This window comes from Mus musculus, chromosome 14 (genome assembly GCF_000001635.26).
Source record: "Mus musculus strain C57BL/6J chromosome 14, GRCm38.p6 C57BL/6J".
NCBI lineage: Eukaryota > Metazoa > Chordata > Mammalia > Rodentia > Muridae > Mus > Mus musculus.
In genome coordinates, this window is record NC_000080.6 from 25,558,065 (window position 1) to 25,575,920 (window position 17,856).

At 50.9% G+C, this 17,856-nt stretch overlaps 1 protein-coding gene across 4 annotated transcripts in view; it reads left to right on the plus strand.

Annotated features, from left to right (window-relative positions):
* Positions 1-17,856, plus strand: part of Zmiz1 (zinc finger, MIZ-type containing 1) — a 208,869-nt gene that overhangs the window by 100,190 nt on the left and 90,823 nt on the right. For all 4 annotated transcript variants that reach the window (XM_006519134.4, NM_183208.4, NM_001310666.1 and 1 more), the window contains exon 4: positions 13,956-14,064. In XM_006519134.4, the coding sequence (XP_006519197.1) occupies positions 14,005-14,064 (60 nt within the window). In that variant the 5' untranslated portion in view covers positions 13,956-14,004. The remainder of the gene's footprint in view (positions 1-13,955; positions 14,065-17,856) is intronic.

The window sequence follows — 17,856 nt, forward strand, 5'->3', positions numbered from 1 at the left end:
ATGGAGGTGGGCTGATCAGGAAGCCCCCCAGACATTTCCCTTATGCTGTAGGTTGCTACCAGATAAACAGATACAGACATTGTGGCTGTGGAATTAAGCCAGAGTCCTTGAAGTCAGTCAACCAGTCAGTAAGTCACACACACACACACACACACACCAGCTGTGTGTCCTTGGGAAGGTTGTACAACCTCTCTGAGCCTTGGTTACTATAAGGTACAGACTGTTAGACCCACTCTAGTGAACTGGAATTCGGGTTAGGTGGCAATGCCCCCGAGGGAGCTTGTCGGAGTGAACACTATGTGTAGAGCCTGCTAGCTTTCTGCAGCTAAGAGAATGAATCCCGAGTGTTCAAATGCATGCCCATGGTGCCACACATAGGCTGGTGTGCTTTGGACACTCCCCACCCCGTTCCCTGAAACCAGGAACACCCGGTGATGGACTGTCCATGGATCCTGCCTTGAGCTGCCTCTTCCTTGTCCTGGCTTTGAGTGGTCCCTGAGGTCACTGGACTTGTCTGACAGACCTAGGTTCAGGTTCTAACTTTGTTGTTTCCTGATCTGGGGCAGACTTTAAGCTCCTTTATTCCTTCCTGCCTGAGCATTCCCATCAGTAGATGGCACCAATGGACCTGCCTTTGGCTGTGTTGTTACAATTCATAGGGAATGTCAAATGTGCATCTGGAGAGTGGTAGCTAGGGTGCACCTGCTCTCATTATTATTCATAGCCAGTGGAGGTCACAGAGTGGCCACCCCTACAGCCTTGGGGAGAAAGCCCTTGCTCTTTGGGACCCTGGACCTCATATACCTGGTTCCTGCCTTTGCCTGGGTGGGAGAAGGAGGGGGAGGGGTAAGAGCCTCACCTTAGCCACCTCATATGGTCTTTGCTCCCAGCCTAAGCCTTGCTGAGGACAGGATTTCCAGAGGGGTGGTCACTCGATAAGCTTCTCACCGTCTTAGATCCAAGACCCATCGTTCAGCTCTTCCTATGGCTTCTCTTTCCGAAGATACTTTGAGGTCACATCTTTGCATGAAGCTAAGAGTCTCCTCTTGCCCCCACCCTGATGGCTCTGCCATCTCTTGAGAACTGCCAGCCTCCGCTTGTCCTCTCTGGTGCTCTCCTTCCTCTATGGTCAGCACTTCTCCAAGTGAGTCCTGGGGACACTCACGCTTCTTTTTAAATGTGCTCAGGAAAACGGGTGCCTGTCTCATGATCCATACGACATGCTGTGGAAATGTCAAGCATTCAAAGTAATATGGGAACATATAGAAGCCATCTCCTCAGGAGGGCAAAACATAAAGTCTTTGTCTCACCTGACCAGGGCCTCAGGATGACCGCAGGGGATCAATGGGCCTTCTCTGGCCTCCTGTCCTCAATGCAGACATTGCCTGCCTGGAGAGGCTCCATGTGGGTTCCCAGGCCCCCCTCACAAGTCACAAAGCTCCTGCCCCATTTCTCATCCACACTGGAACTTTGCAGACCTTGTCTTTCCCACTCGGTGCCTCCTCCTAGTATTCCAGCTGGTGGGCTTGGTCTTGTCCCACTGTGGGGCCCATTGCCCACATCCTCCAAGCCTCTGCAGAGACTCTGAAGAGGGATGGGGGAAAGGGCCTGGAGGGGTGGCTCAGTGGTTAGCACACATATCACTCTTCCTGAGGACCTGAGTTTGATTCCCAGCACTTACTGCAGGAGGTTTACACCTGACTGAAACTCTAGCTCCAGGGGGATGTGATTCCTCCCTCCACGCGTATCGTCCAGAAGGGCCAGGGGCCCTGTAGGAGCTGATAGGTGGGGCTGGATGCAGATTTATGTTCAGGAGCTCGCTGACAGAGTGAGCCCAGCAGCTTGAGTGACTGCTGCCATCTCTGCAGCATGCTTGAGCCCAGGCCTCAGAGGCCAACAAATAACAGGGGCAGAATCTGAACCCAGTGTCCTGCTGCTGGTACCATACTCTGCCTGTCTGAGACTGGGTGATGACAAGAAGGTGAGAACACCCAAGTGCTCTGTGAACCACAGACTGCATCTCCTGGAACTGTCTGTCATTGTCGCCGTCGCCGGGCAGGAAGTAAGGTCCCACTTATCCCCTTGAGGGCCTCTGACCTGAGACAGCAGTGGCTGGGTCCCATACCACATGGCTCCCTGAGTCCAAACAAGAAGCTAGATGGTATGGTGGGGCTATAGAGCCAGCTGGAGAGAAAAAAGACTTCTGCCCAGAACCCTGGGTTCACAGCTCTGCGAGCAAAGCATGAATTTTTACAGTGGGCACAGAGCATTTGATACTGCCACCCCTTGGCATGGGTGCATAGCCCCACCTGAGAGGCTGGTAGCTCAGGCAGCCCGCTGTCTTAGCTGTCTGTGGGGTGAGGGCAACCTAGCCTGGACTGGCACCTGCAAGGGCCAATGTGGGGTTGTGAGAGGCTAGAGAGAGCTGAGAGGCTCAGGGCAGTTGGGCACTCAGGCTTTCAAGGTTCTCCTCTGACCACGCCCACCTCTCCCTCCTCAGCTGTAAATGTCAAAGGGGTCTGACTGTTTCCCCAGATCCCTTCCCCGTCTAAGCCATGAGAAATGTTGCTTGTTTCCTATCTGCCACTTTTAGCACAAATCTGTCTCCCTTCTGATACTTTTCCCTTTTTAAAAAAAAAATAGCTTTTGAGAATTTTTGAAAAATGTGACAGGCAGAGGCAGACAGGAGCTGCTATAGGGGCAAGAGAGATGACTGATTAGCACTGCATACATTCCCAGCATGCACCTCTGCAGGGTCACAATCACTTATAATCTAGCTCCAGGAGGATCTCACCCTGTCTCCTGGTCTCCACTGGACAGACACAACTCTACCTGGCTGACAGAAATTGCACATCCATGCCAAGCCTCAGTTTTCCCATCTGCAAAATGGAATAATAGAGTCAGATGCACAGCTGTGCTAGGAAGCTGCTTGGAATGTGGCTGCTTTATTGTGTGGTCCCTCCACCAGGGGGCTCAGAGCTTGAAAAGAGCCTTGCTCACACTCTGGGTTTCAGGAAAGAACGCCAAGTCAGGGGTCGGGAAGTAGGTGTGTGGTCTACCTGGTTCACTCCTTGGCGCTCACTCCTCTTTCAAAGTTGAGTCACTCAAGGCTGGGAAGACAGCTCAGTCAGTAACATGCCTGCCACACAAGGACCTGAGTTCAGATCCCTAGAACCTACCACAAACAAGCAAACAAACAAAGAAGCCATATACAGTAATGCATGCCTGTTGGCCCAGCATTGGTGTGTACAGCAGCAAGAGAGAGAGATAGGCAGGCTCTTAAGCTCATCAGCTGCACAGCCTGGAAGAAGCAAGCTTTAGGTTCATTGAGAGATCGGGCCTTCAAAACAAAAATGGATGGAAGGAAACTAAAGAAAGTCACCCCATGTCAACCTTGGATCTCCACTCACATGCTCACACACATACACTAGCACCAACATGCACACACTACACACAACACACACAACACACACTACACACAAAGAAGACTCACCTGAAAGTCTTAATTTCCTGGGATAGCAAAGAGTGGGTTGAGCCAATGGTTCGGTAGACAATCATCTGTCAATGTCTAGACTAAGCAAGAAGAGTGCTGTGATTGATTAGCCATGTCTGTCCAGGCTGCAGGATTAGTGATGATTCTACTCTGAGTCTTGCTCTCTTAGCCCTGCCATCCCTGGACTGGGTGGCCTCTTACAGACCTGAAAGTGGAGGGGAACTAGAGGTGGGAGACAGTCAAAACACCTCTGTACCCGGAGCTGTAGCTGTAGGAACATCTGCTCCAGTTCACTGCTTTCTAGAAGACTCCAGCTTCCCTGTCCCCCAGAGCTCTTGAGTGATTGCAGGCCTCCCTAACCCCTCCCAACTTCCTGGCATCTGAGACTTGGGAATAGCCATAGGAGCCTGAGGCAAAGCCAGGTCAGGGCCTCTGTGTGTGTCTGTGTGTGTGTGTGTGTGTGTGTGTGTGGCCTGCACAGTGTCAGTCATGTTAACAGTGATAGTCACTTTCTTGCTCTGGGCAGTGGGGATGGGAAGGAGGTGCCCAGCTGATGAAGATCTGCCATGTTCCTGTGCAGAAAGAAATGTGCAGCAGAGGCCCTTGTGGTCAGAGCAGGGGCAGAATCCCGGCACCACTTCTCAGCACTGGGGCCTTAAGCAGGTCACTGCGTCTTGAGAGGCCCTCAGAGCCTCAGTTTCCTCTCAGTGGCCAGCCCGTGATAACTGAAACTTAAGTCATAACAGAGCTGACATCAAGTGAGGTGACACAGAGAACTTAATGTCTGCTCCCTGCAGGCTCAGTGGGGGGACTGGTTCTGTCAGAGAAGGAGAGCCCCAAGTGCCTTGTCTAAGGCTGGACCAGCCTTTCTTTGCATATTGTGTGTAGGGGTATGGGGTGTGCAGAGTCAAAAACCTAGAATGTGCCCAGAGGGGACAGAGCGCTTGACTTGAGGGCACTGCATGGCTTTGAAGGCATCCTGTGCCCAAAGGACAAAGAACCCAGATATAGCTGCAGTCCTCAACCTAGTGTGGGTGGGGACAGTGGTGACCTTTCTCAGAGCCAGTGTGTGTCATTCCTCTAGAGTAGCATTCAGTCCGGGGCAGAATGTCAGACACAGCCAAGTGGGGCTGCCTTCCAGGAACCTGAAAGGCGGAGGCTATACTTATTTTTCTTTAACCAACATCAGCAGTGGATGCTTCCGTGGACAGGGTGGGTGCTTGGGAGATTGGGTCACTGAGAAAAGAAGCCCCATCCTTCCAGAGACCTCCAGAATGGAGCCACAGCACCTTGAACCGCTGGCCTTACGGAGCCTGGTCATGGAGTGCTCGCTGCTTCGCTAGAGGAAGCAGGTGTGGGTCTTTCAGAAACCTGTCTCCTAAGTATCTCTGCTTGCTCAGTCCCTTAGCCCAGCAGGGAAGGGAGGAGATTTCTTGTCCTCCCATAAAAAGTCACAGGCTCGGGAGGTGAAAGAGCTTTCCCGAAGCCCACAGTCAGGAAGGCCTGGCTCCCAGCCCACCACCCACTGGAACCCGACCCTATGCGGATCTCCTGCCTGCTCAGGGCCTGTCCTCACTGCTTGCTCTCGAGAAGGACAGCTGGTCCCCAGCAGCTGCCTGAAGCTTCCTCACTTCTCTGGCTCCTGTCTGCCTGTCTTCCAGCCTCCCCTGGAGTAGACCACCGAAGAAACAGTTGCCCCCTCCCTCGCCTGCCTTTGCTTCCCAGGTGGTTCTCTGAGCTTCCATGACCTCTCCTTTAAGATGAGGAGGGTGGAGGTCGACATCAGAGCTTCCCTTACCTCATTCCCCACCACTACATCCTACCCAACTCTCAACTAAGACTACATTTAAAATGACCTTTGAGCTCACTTAGGTCAGCCATTAGATAAGTAGTTTAACTCCATCATAAATAAGACCTGTGAGCTCACCCTTGGTCATTTTCCTAGACCAAGACTTCACTGTGAAAATGGAAAAGGTTTGCACAGAGGCTACCTGAAGTCATTCTTTTCACCCGTGGGACACGTATCACTCCTTAAGGACACTGTCCTAAGTGGCCGGTACCAGCCAGGCCCAAGATCCCCCAGTTACAACTAAGGTTTCAGTCTCAGTACCTTAGCCATAGCATTCACCCTCGTCGGTCCACTGCATGAGCACATTTGGGGTATGGGCTTCAAGATGCATAACTGTCAGCCATCCTGGCTGAAGGGGAGACAGGTGTGTGACAGTGACACTGAGGGGACTGGAGTAGAGTGAGTGAGTAGTGTCACTTGCCAACTACACTTTGCTGGACCTTTAGCGGTGAAAGGGCAGGCAGTCTGACCCAAGGGCAGGCCAAGTCACAGCTGTAGCAATATGTTCAGACCTCAGACTAGGAGGCAGCGAGCCACCCAAGTGAGGGGCTTGGGATGTGGGCTAAGAGCAGTGGGAGGAGGGGGACAGGCTAGGAGAGGACCAAGCTCCATGACCTCTGTCCCCCTAAAATTCTAAAGCTGCTTGTCTTAGGGTTTTACTGCTGTGAACAGGCACCATGACCAAGTCAACTCTTATAAATGACAACATTTAATTGGGCCTGGCATCAGGATCAGAGGGTCAGTCCATTATCTTCAAGATGGAAGCATGGAAGCCTCCAGGCAGGCATGGTACAGGAGGAGCTCAGAGTTCTACATCTTCATCTGAAGGCCACTAGGAAAAGACTGGCTTCCAGGCAGCTAGGATGAGGGCCTTAATGCCCATACCCACAATGACTCACTTCTTCCAACAAGTCCACACCTCCAAGTAGTGCCACTCCCTGGGCCAAGCATATTCAAACCACCACACTGCTGGAGGAATAGATTGGGGTGGTACCCTAAAGTCTGGCTTCTATGTTTCCTCTCTCTCTTTCCCTCCTTCCCCCTCCCCACCCCTCATTCCCTCCCTTCTTCCTTCCCTTCCTCCCTCCCTCTTTCTTTTTTCTTCCTTTCCTTTCCTTTCCTTTCCTTTCCTCTTTCTTTCTTTCTTTCTTTCTTTCTTTCTTTCTTTCTTTGTTTTTTTTCTTTCTTGCCAGAGCAAGGTTGTCCCCCTGGTCCTGTTTCAAAACACAGCCTCCAGTCAAGCTATGGGCAGAGTCTCCCAGCCCTGCTGCCAGTCCCCCTCCCCCCTCCCCCAACTCGCGCTGCAGATGTGCATGGTGATTGAATCATTTCTGCACACCGTTGCTCACACAGCTCCCCAGAGATGTGCTACTTGCCTGTGCAAGCTGTCAGGAGATGTGTGTGCTCCAGTGCATCTGGGCCAACAGCCCATGTGTGCACATACCAGCTATGGAGAGTGCAGAGGGGTACGTAGATGTGTGTGCCGTGTGAAAACACCTTTACCTGGAGACGCTCGGGTTTACTCGCTAGGCCTGAGAAGTGGGAAAAGAAAACACAGTATTTGTAAGATGGTTGTGAGGTGCTCTTCCCACACTGGGGTGCTCCGAGTGCCCACTGTACAGTAAAAATTCTCTACCCCTGTGTCCAGGGAAAGACCCTATATGTAAGACAGCCAGATGAGTTCTCGCCTGTTTGAGGCTTCTGTCCACTGTTTTCCACTGGTGTAGCTGAAGAGGTTGGCTTCTTAGTCCCCCTTCAGCTCTCTGCAGTTCATTCTCCAGGAGGCTTTAAGTGCACGGGGCCAGCTTGACCTGAGCGTTGCCAGGAGATGATACTGTCAACAGAAACTTCTCCCAGCACGACCACCCCTGGAAATCGGGAAGACTCAGCCTGACTACCATGTCACCAGCTAAAAACTTCCATACATGTAATGGTCTCTGGTCAGGCATAGCTTCAAGAGAGGCAGTGCCTGGGGCGTTGGGCCATCTGGCAGGGGGTTGGTGGAGTGGTGGAAGAGGCTTTCCGGGAGTTTTCCAGGCTACGGGCTCCACCGCTTGGGCAGAACCTTTGGATTTTAAAGTTGAATGTGCTGCTCCTACTGAGGTGGAGTTTCCAGGCAGCTGGAGCCCTTGGATTCTGGCGTTTGGCAGGCTGCCAGAGGATGGCTAGCCCAGGCCTTCATTTTACAGATATACAAACTGAGGCCCAGCTTCTTGCCCTGTTCACACAGTGGGAGGGTAGCAGAGCAGGTACCCACCCACTGTAGACCCCCCCAGGCTAACTAGAAAGACACAAGGACAGGGATGGCAGGACCACAGAAAAGTTTCCTGATTGAGTCCACACTTAATCAGAGGGCAGCAGACTGGAAAAGGCTACCAGGTTGGTACCAGGTTCTTGGTTGGTAGAGAGCCAGGTCCTGCCTGGGTGCTAGAGCTGCTTCCACTGATGGTTTTGTCTAAAGGCACCTGGAGGCAAACACAGCTGAGTGGTGCTTCTGTGGCAGTGGGGCGACCTCTGCTGGCCGCCAACGGCTTGCCGCTTCCTGACAACAGGGTGCTGTGATGGGGTTCTGGGTGGCCTTGCAAACCACTGGCTTTGGACCAATGGGATGGAACAAGGGCTTCATTTGGGACCCAGCCATGGCTTGAGATAGGAGTACGCAGGAGACTGTGGCCACCGGTCTTGGGGGGACATGGAAAGAGCAGCATGCTAATGGCTAGAAAGGCAGAGGTTTCTAGCTTAGCCCCGCTGGCAGCCTTGCACTTCATCTCTCAAAGGCTTTGCCTCGGAACTGGGCAGCCAGTGAAAACAGTGTGTACAGAAGCCAGGCTGTCCCTTCCATGCCCCACCCCCTTTTCCTGCCTGGTGCTAACCTCTCCTCAGGCCCTAGACCCTTAGCTTTCAAGTCCTTGCACCTTGCAGTGTGGAATTCAGGCCTGCCATCTCTGTTCATTCCTGTGTTATTGGCCCCCATTCTCTACTATTGATACAAGCAGTTTCAAAGTGACACCTCAACTAAGTATAATGTTTCAAGAAGCTCAAACAAGAGCTTCATGGATTCAAGGCCAGCCTGGGCTACATACAAAGACCCCATCTGGAAAAAATAAATGTAAAGGAGTGTGCTGTGTGGGCCTCTTTCTTCAGCTTTTATTTTATAAATGAAAATATATAATAGCTAGATAACTGTAATACCAGCACTGAGGCAGGAGGATTCCCCATGAATTTGAAACCAGTCTGAACTACAATGAGATTGTATTTGGGGAGGAGGGCAGGGACTCCCTCTGTTGTTCCTGTTGTCTGTAATGTCTCCTGACAGTTACCTCTCTGATGTCCTATGAGTCTCACAAGTGTTGGAAGCCCAGCCAGGTCACACCTTGATTCCATAAGATGGAGCCCAGACCTGGACAGATATAGACCATGTCATCTAGGACAAAATCATTATGGGTTTTGGGTTCCCCAAAACAAAATCAAATGGACTGTCAAGTTGGGAACAACTTTGCCCACAGGTATCCTGAAGACCTTTGAATCCAGAGACCCTGTGGAGGTTAGCCTGATCTAGAGTGGTACTGTCTGTCTCTTTGCTATTTGCCTCCTGAAGTGAGGCCTGGGGTCTTGACAGCGTTCATAAGGGAAAAGCAGCCTTGGGGCTGAAAGGTTGCTGACCAGGGATGTGCAAGCTCCTCATACTTGCTAGAAGCTTCCGTGGGTGGGCAGAGCATCCTTAGGCTACCGAAGATATCGATATGTGCAAGCATGTGTCAAGACCTCTCTGAGTTCCTGGTCCTAAATGGCATGGCCTTCCTGGAAGATCCTCCTTGGAGGCAGAACTTGGTGGAGCCACCAGTGACTCTTGTCTCCTATCCATGGAGAAACTGAAGCTTTGAAGCCAGGGACGACTGCACAAGGCCCTCCTGTATTTTAGAGTGCAGGACACCTTCGAGCTTTTAAAATGATGGAGAAGGTAGAGGTGTTCAGAGGACTTGAGAGTCTGGAGTCAGCATCTGGCCCTCAGGATGCTGTGGTTTGTCTAGAGTGCCCCCTGCTGGCTGGTATGCCCATGGAGGTCTTTTCCTGGTTGGTTACAGGCTCTGAGCTGGGTGCTGGTATTTCAGGCCTGGGGTTTCTTTGTGCTTCCTTTCTGGGTCCCCAGCCAGTCACTCGGATGACCTGGATTTGACTTTCTGGGCTTCTTTGGCTCACTACCCTTGTCCTAGCCAGCTTTAGAAGTCAGCCACACACACACACACACACACACACACACACACCGTATATGTATGTGTGTTTGGCTGAATATATATATATATATCTCACATGCACACCAGATACCTGAGGAGCCAGAAAAGCGCGTCAGATCTCATAAAACTGGAGTTACAGATAGTTGTGAGCCATCACATGTTGCTAAGAACCAAACTCAGGTCCTCTGCAAGAATAGCAAATGTTCCTAACCATTGAGCCACTTCTCCAGCCCTAGAAAACATACACTTTACAGGAATCCTGGCTGCCATTATTTGCCCATGTTTAGAGTGAGATGATCATTCACAGGCCAAGAACCAAGATAACCTGTCCGATGGTGTTCCATGGGTCCACTTCTACCCCTTATCTCTGCCTTCCCTGTGGTTTATCTCTGTGTCACTGGAGTGCTAGCTGAGGCTCTCTGCAAGTATGCAGAGAGGAGGAGACAGCCTCTGCATGAGGCACCCCGGAAGGTGCCAGGGTGTGCTGCACCCCTCATAGCCTCCAGCAGGGACCCCCTAGGCACTCCCCAGAACCTGTCTCATAGGTTGGAACAGGGAACCCAGGATTCTGCTCTGGCTCTTACAGGATCAACTGTAAACAGAGTCACAGTTTCCTCACCTACAATGTGGGAATATTGCAGTCTCTGTCAGACTCTGATTGTCCTGCTTCAACCATCCAAATGCTGCGATTATGAACACACGCCAAGAGTCAGTTCACGAGCATACTGCTGGCCCCAGCACTGGGGATCTTGGGATTCCCGGGCAAGCAGAAGCACAAGATGGAGCAGATGGAAACACAATGTGGGGATGGGTGTAGGGATGTGGGGATGGCTGGACCAATGGTCTTAGTCAGGTTACTATTGCTGTGATAAAACATCATGACCAAAAGCAACTTGGGGAGGGAAGAGTTTATTTAGCTTCCATACACTGAGTCACAGCCCATTGAGGGAAGCCAAGGTAGAAAATCAAACAGGGGTGGGAGAGGGCTGACACAGACACAGTGAAGGGGGCTGCTTACTTACTGGGTTGCTCTTATGGCTTGCTCAACTTGCTTTCTTATAGAACCCAGGACCACCTGCCCAGGGGTGACACTACCCACAATCACCAACTAAGAAAATAATAGCCACAGGATCTTCTATCTATAATCCAATCTTTTTCTTTTCAATGTATTTTTCTTCTGTGTGCATTGATGTTTTGCCTCCGTGTATGTCTGTGTGGGGGTGTCAGATCTTGAAGTTAGACAGTTATGAGCTGCTGTGTGGGTGCTGGAAATTGAACCTGGGTCCTCTGGAAGAGCAGTCAGTGCTTTTAATGAGCCATCTCTCCAGCCCCCTACAGCCAGATCTTATGGAATTGTGATGGTTTGTATATTCTTGGACCAGGGAGTGGCACTATTTAGAGGTATGGCCTTGTTGGAATAGGTGTGACCTGGTTGGAGTAGGTGTGTCACTGTGGGTGTGGGCATAAGATCCTCACCCTAGTGGCCTGGAAGTCAGTCTTGCAACTAGCAGCCTTTGGATGAAGACTTGGAACTCTCAGCTCCTCTTGCACCATACCTGCCTAGATGCTGCCATGCTCCCACCTTGATGGTAATGGACTGAACCTCTGAACCTGTAAGCCAGCCCCAATTAAATGTTGTTTTTTATAAGACTTGCCTTGGTCATGGTGTCTGTTCACAGCACTAAAACCCTAACTAAGACAGAAGTTGGTACCAGGGACTGGGGTATTGCTGTGATAGGCCTGACCATGCTTTTATTTGAAAGAATGTGGATTTGGGGACTTGGGATTTGGAAAGCAGTGGAATGCTTTAAATGGGGCTTAATGGGTCATCCTAGTAGGAATATGGAAGACTTTGTTGCTGGGAGTAATTTGAACTGTGTTGACCTGGCCCAAGAGATTTCAAAGGAGAAGAATTTCAGAATGTGTCATAAAGACTGTTTTTGTGGTATTTTGGCTACTTTTTGCTCTTGTCTGAAAAGTCTGCCTGAGGCTAAGGTGAAGAGTCTCAGATTAATTGCATTGTCAAAGGAAGTTTCAAAAAAGCCTAGCAGAGACTTTGTTTTCTGGTTAAGTCTTATGAAGAGATGTTTGAACAAGCATAGCAAGCTTAGAAAGGAAAAATATAAAATATATGGTTCGAAGCCGGGCGGTGGTGGTGCACGCCTTTAATCCTAGCACTTGGGAGGCAGAGGCAGGCAGATTTCTGAGTTCGAGGCCAGCCTGGTCTACAAAGTGAGTTCCAGGACAGCCGGGGCTGTACAGAGAAACCCTGTCTCGAAAAAAAGTGTGTGTGTGTGTGTGTGTGTGTGTGTGTGTGTGTATTAAAGTGGTATCAGGAAGTGAAATAGAGCAAAATCCTGTGTTCTAGGAGATTAAGGGAGTGGGACCTTGGGGCAAGCTCCTACCCAGCTAAATTTAGATCCAGGCATGGTGATACACACCTTTAATCTCAGGAGACAGGCATGCTGATCTCTTGTTCAAGGTCAATCTGCATAGCAAGATCCAGGAAAGCCAATCTTAGGTAGTGAAGGAGTTGGAGAACAGAAAGCTGGTGATAATGTAATAGTACAAGCGGGTCATGTTCTAGTTCCTGCAAGCAGCAGAACTCTGCAGTTTCAGCCATGTGGCTCTGGCTTTAGAGTGAATAATAGAAGGGACTACTTGGACAATCAGTGCTGGCTAGCTGGAGTTAAGAAATTAGCGGTGATTAAGAAGAGACCAGCGTCACTGAAGTGAAATCTTCTGGGAAGTGATTTCTGTGAGCACAAAGAAGCTGTGTTCCAGAGAGCCAAGGTTGTACCTCCTGCTGCAGCTGTACTTGGTAATGGGAAAGAGTCACTAAGGTGGTACTGGTTTTGAAAGCATGAAAGGATTATGAAGAGCAGCTGAGGCTTGGCACTATGAGAGGCCGTGGAAGGCCAATGGTGAAGGTGCAGCCTCAGTTGAAGTTGATGGCCCAGGACTGAAGGGGTCATGCAAAGGATTTGAGGCTTGGCACCATGGAGAGAGCCTATGAGAGGTTATTGGTGAAGTCTAGTTGGAGTGGAACACCCCAGTTTATTGGAGATGTCAGTACCATGGGATCTGTACCAAGAACAACAGCTGTAGTGGAGTGGATCAACCTGAGCTTAGAGTGCTACAGAGGGCTGAGCTGAAAAAGCGATGCCAGCCCTTAGGAGGAGCCCAAAAGATCAAGTGGAATCCCAGACACTGAAACAAGAAGCTGTAACATTGAAATTGCCTTGGAGACTCAAAGATGTTAAAAATGCCAGAGCCATGGGATACATGCTGAGGAAAACTGCTAACAGGGAGTGGAACTAGCCCAGGAGAAAGCAGTTTGTTGCAGTCAACAAAGATGAAAAAGGAGTGGAGATCTGAAGACCTCTTTGACATCAGCCATAGAGATGCAGAGTTTGGAATTTGCCCAGCTGGTTTCCTGCCTCTCTTTGGGGATTACAGTTAAGTGATTGAATGAATCTCAGAAGAGACCTTGAACTTTGGACTTTTAACATTGTTGAGACTGCTATATACAATGAGGACTTTGAAAGTTGGACTAAATACATTTTGCATTATGTTATGTTTAAGTATGCCCCCCCCATAGACTCATGTGTTTGAACAAGTCTATGGGGGCCAACGAATGAAATGTGATGGTTTGTATATTCTTGGACCAGGGAGTGGCACCATTTAGAGGTGTGGCCTTGTTGGAATAGGTGTGACCTGGTTGGGGTAGGTGTGTCACTGTGGGTGTGGGCTTAAGACCCTCACCCTAGTGGCCTGGAAGTCAGTCTTCCACTAGCAGCCTTTAGATGAAGACGTTGAACTCTCAGCTCCTCCTGCACCATACCTGCCTGGATGCTGCCATGCTCCCACCTTGATGGTAATGGACTGAACCTCTGAATCTGTAAGCCAGCCCCAATTAAATGTTGTTTTTTATAGACTTGCCTTGGTCATGGTGTCTGTTCACAGCAGTAAAACCCTAACTAATACATGGAGGTTTTTTTGGTTTTTTGGTTTTTTTTTTTTTCACTTGAGGTTTCCTCCTCTCGAATGACTTTAGCTTGTGTCAAGTTGACATAAAACTATCCAGGACATCAATGAACATTGAAATGATACAGAAATGATGGACAAGGAGCTGGGTGTCAGAGAGTATTAACATTTGACAGGACTGTGAAAGGAGAGGCAGGACAAGAATGGGAAAAAGAAATACAAGCACAGGCCCCACTTTCACCTTCTTGCTGGAAACCTCTTAAGATAAAGCTGTGCACCCAGGGCCCCTCTGGGGCAAGCCTGCCAATGTGGAAATGGGAGGGTAGCTGGGAAGCTGCACAGGGTTGTTGGGTGTACCCCACTCATGACACCCTCTTTCCTCTCTCCTCAGGCTGGACCACGTTCATGGCTCTCGGGTAGGACCCAGCGAAACGGCCAGAATGAATTCTATGGACAGGCACATCCAGCAGACCAATGACCGTCTGCAGTGCATCAAGCAGGTGGGTGTGGCCAGCTGGCAGGGTAGGTGGGACGGGCAAGGAGTAGGTCTGTGCTGCAGCAGGATGGTCCCTGGGCACCAGCTAACACTAGACTTACACACATATGAATGCCAGCCGCACCTCATTCCCATCCAGCTGTTTGACTTTGGGCCAGTGTCCTGCCTTCTCTGGGAGTTTTGCTTCCATGCTTTGAGTTGCGGTGAGGGTGCAGTAGGTACCTAACACCATGGTCCACCTTCTACCTACTCCCTCCCCGGACCGATCCTCTGGGCCCCTGCTCTAGCTGCTTGCTAACAGTAAACAGAAAAGGCCTGGTGTGGTTGGCACACTTCTGTGATCCCAAGCAGTAGGTAGATGGAAGCAGGAAGATCAGGAGTTCAAGATAATCTTCAGTTACATAGCAAATTTAAGGCCAGCATGAGCTGCGTGAGGCCCTGGGTCCAAAAGTTACACGAAAGGGAAAGGTTCTGAGAATCGTTACAGAAAAGGAAACTGAGGCACAGAAAGGGAATACTGCTTCCGTGGTGCTAGGGAAACTTTATTTTACATTGGGGGGGGGGGTTCCCCGACTTGCCCACACTCAGAATCCCAGCGGCAGCTCAGCTCCAGCACCCCTGTTATAGGTTGTTGGGAAGTAGGGAACCTCTCACTAGGTACCCCCCCCCCCAGACATGACCAGGACACCCTAGCACCATACAGCCCTTCTCTGCAGCTCTCTTGGTTGCTGCCCCTCTTCTTTAGCCTCTAGGTGCTGGAAGAACCAAGGCTTCCTTTTCTCAAGGTGAGATTCTCGAGGCTCCTGGTCATCTTGGTGCCATAGGGAGAAATTTGTACTGTGAATCAGTTTATCGTGCCCAGCAAGCTCCCCAGGCCCTAGGCAGCCTTTGGAGCATCAGCATACCTTGAGCCTGAGCTCAGAGGCTTCCTTCTCGCCCAGTAACCCCACTTATCCTGCTCCCCTCTTGAGCTGAGGCATGAGGATCTCAAAGCCCACAATGTCCTATCTGGTGCTGGTTCTATCCAGGGTGGGCCGTAGTATTTCGCATGGGTGCGGAGGAGGGTGAGTGAGTGGATGGATAGACTTACAGCTAAAGAGATAGATGAGTAGGTATGTAGAGATGATAGATGGGTAGATGGATGAATGGGTGGCTGGCTGGATAAATTGGCTTCTAGATGAATGGACAGATGGATAAGTGGATGGATAAGGGATAAAGTGATGAATGCTTGAATGGGCAGATGGGCAGGTAGATATATGGATGGATTTGTTCTGGATGGACGGATAGACACATAGATGAATGTGTCTATGATTCATCCATGTGTCTATCATCCCACAGAAAGACCGGTGGGCAGCTGGATTGATAGAATGAATCCAACACCTCTTGAGAAGCTAGCCCTGGTTGGAGCATTGTTGTGCCCACTTCCTGCCCACACACTCAGCAATCATGGGTATAACTCCAGTCCCCTGAGGAACTGTGGAGAGCAGGGGGAGCTTTCTGATGGGAAATGGGCCATTGGTGTCTAGTACCAGCCATAGGATGGAACCTCTGCCAATGGTTCCAAATGTGTCCCTACTACAGGCTGTTCATCATAACCCTCACCTGGCCCCTTTCCCTCCCTGGACCACTGGGGTCCCTTGTAAAGTGGCTAGGTGGCTGGCCTCAGTAGGGAAGCTGTCATTAGGATAATCAGATACCCACCCGTCACTCCTTTCAGACTTGAACCTGTGCCAGTCTAGAGGCCAGGTGTGCCTAGGAAGTTGTTTCTATCTTCTAGACTCTAGAGTTTAGAGATTCATATGAAAAGTGAGGCCCAGCATGGGAAGCACCAGTTGCCAGCAGCTCCATGTGTCCCCGCTCAGTAACAGGCTTCTCCCACACTTCTACACTTGGCCACAGCCCTACACATTCCCCTTACCCCATCTCCACTTCCATTTCACAGATGAGAGCTCTGAGGTTCAGTAATGTCCTTAGGGCTGCGTGACTCCATGGCTGAGGTGGGGTTTGGGCCAGGTGTGCACTTTGTGTGTCATCAAAACACGGTCTCTATGTGCTTAAGCCCTAATGAGGCTGAGACCAGCGATGAGTGCAGAGAGAAGGGCCTCAGCTGAGGCCACAGAGATCCAGGCAACAGCATTAAGAGGACGCTACTGTTTACCTCCTCTGTGAGATGCATCCCATAATGAACCAGCTGTGAACGGAGAGGAGGCTGGCAAGATGCAGACAGCTTTTGCGCAAATCAGCCCGAACAAGAGCAGGCTTGGGGGATCAGCCTCAGAGGCCACTCAGGAGCTCAGGTCTCCAAAGAGCATTGCTATGGTCACCTGAGAGTAGGTGCATGTGCGGCTTGCTGGCCGTGCTGATTGGTCGTGGCATCACATAAATAAATGAAACACCTGGTTGTCAGGGGAGCGCAAGCCAGAAGGAGCTGCTGAGTTGAGCTGCAACGCTCCATCAGAGCCCCAGTGCTCCCTGGGGCCTCTGAAAGGCAGATTTAGAAGTGAACACCAGAAGCAGAAGCCAAGCAGCCATCCTCCCCAAGGGCGTGGCTATGTATGCAGCGGCCCCTCCCTGGCTTGGTGATCAAGGAGCTGCAGCTTTAGAGAGCCAAGCGGGAGAGCTGCTGGGCTCCTGCAGAGGAGGTGGGGAGCCTCTGAAAGGCTGAGACCTAACCCTAACCCTGAGCCCAGGGCAGCTGCCGGTGGAACCATGCTACCTGCCAGGTGCTGTGCCTGGACCACACAAGCCCAGCTGGTCTTGTTTAATTGTCATCTGACCCCCATGACACAGGCTGTTACTGCTCGCTTGCCCTTTTTTCTCCCTCTGTCTCTTCTTCGTGGAGAGGGGGTTTTTTTTTTGAGCTCACTTGCTTCTCGCTGCAAGCGTTTCCATGCACGAACCATACTCTGATAAGCACAAGGAACCAAAATTCCCATGACCACATGGGAGTCTCCCAACCCCATCTTACAGATGGGTGACTGAGGATGGGAGAGGTGAAAGGACCATCCTAGATTAATAAGGGGCACAGGCAGAGTGAGTGACCCCAGAACCCTAACCCCAGAAGGGCTCCCACAGCCTCATTCTGGGGCGCCAACCCCAAGACCCACTCTGCCCTGGCTGTGAATTGACTCATGCCACAGAGGAGTTACAGGGCCCATCTAGGCCAGTGAGATCCTGCTATCCTACCAATACCAAGGGGCCTGGAGCTGCTAGCATCCTGTATGCATGAATCTGGTTTCTACATGATAACCTCTGGGCTCATACCTACCACTAGGTCAAATCGCAGCTGTGGCTCTAACTTGCCCCACAGCCCTGGTCTTCTCTCTCCTGGTCCCAGTGCCAAATGACAAGGACCCAGGAAGCTGAGGGTCCATATAAAGGATGAAGTGAGATCTCGTCAACTCCTCCATGCTGGCAGCCTGGGGCCTCAAGTATCTCTGAAAGCCCCAGGATTCTGACTTTCCTATGTGTGAGGCATGAGGAAGAGGCTCCAAAAGGGCTCAGATCAAGACCTGAGGAGCTGGCCTTTGAAGCTAAGAACACTAAGCCACACACACCATCCTATAGACAGCATGTAGACCACGTCTCCCTTCCCAGGGTGTCCTCCTCCTCAGACACACACAGGGAGGACCAGAGCTGGAGTAGAGGGTGAGGGGGTGGGTTGTTAGGAAGACACCGCCACAGCCTGCTGGCCGCAAGTATAGAGACGGGTACCACCTTCTAAAATCCCCCTGGGACCCCTCCCCAGCCACCTGCATCCACAGAGCACCTGGATGTCTGATGGCTCTGGCCTTTA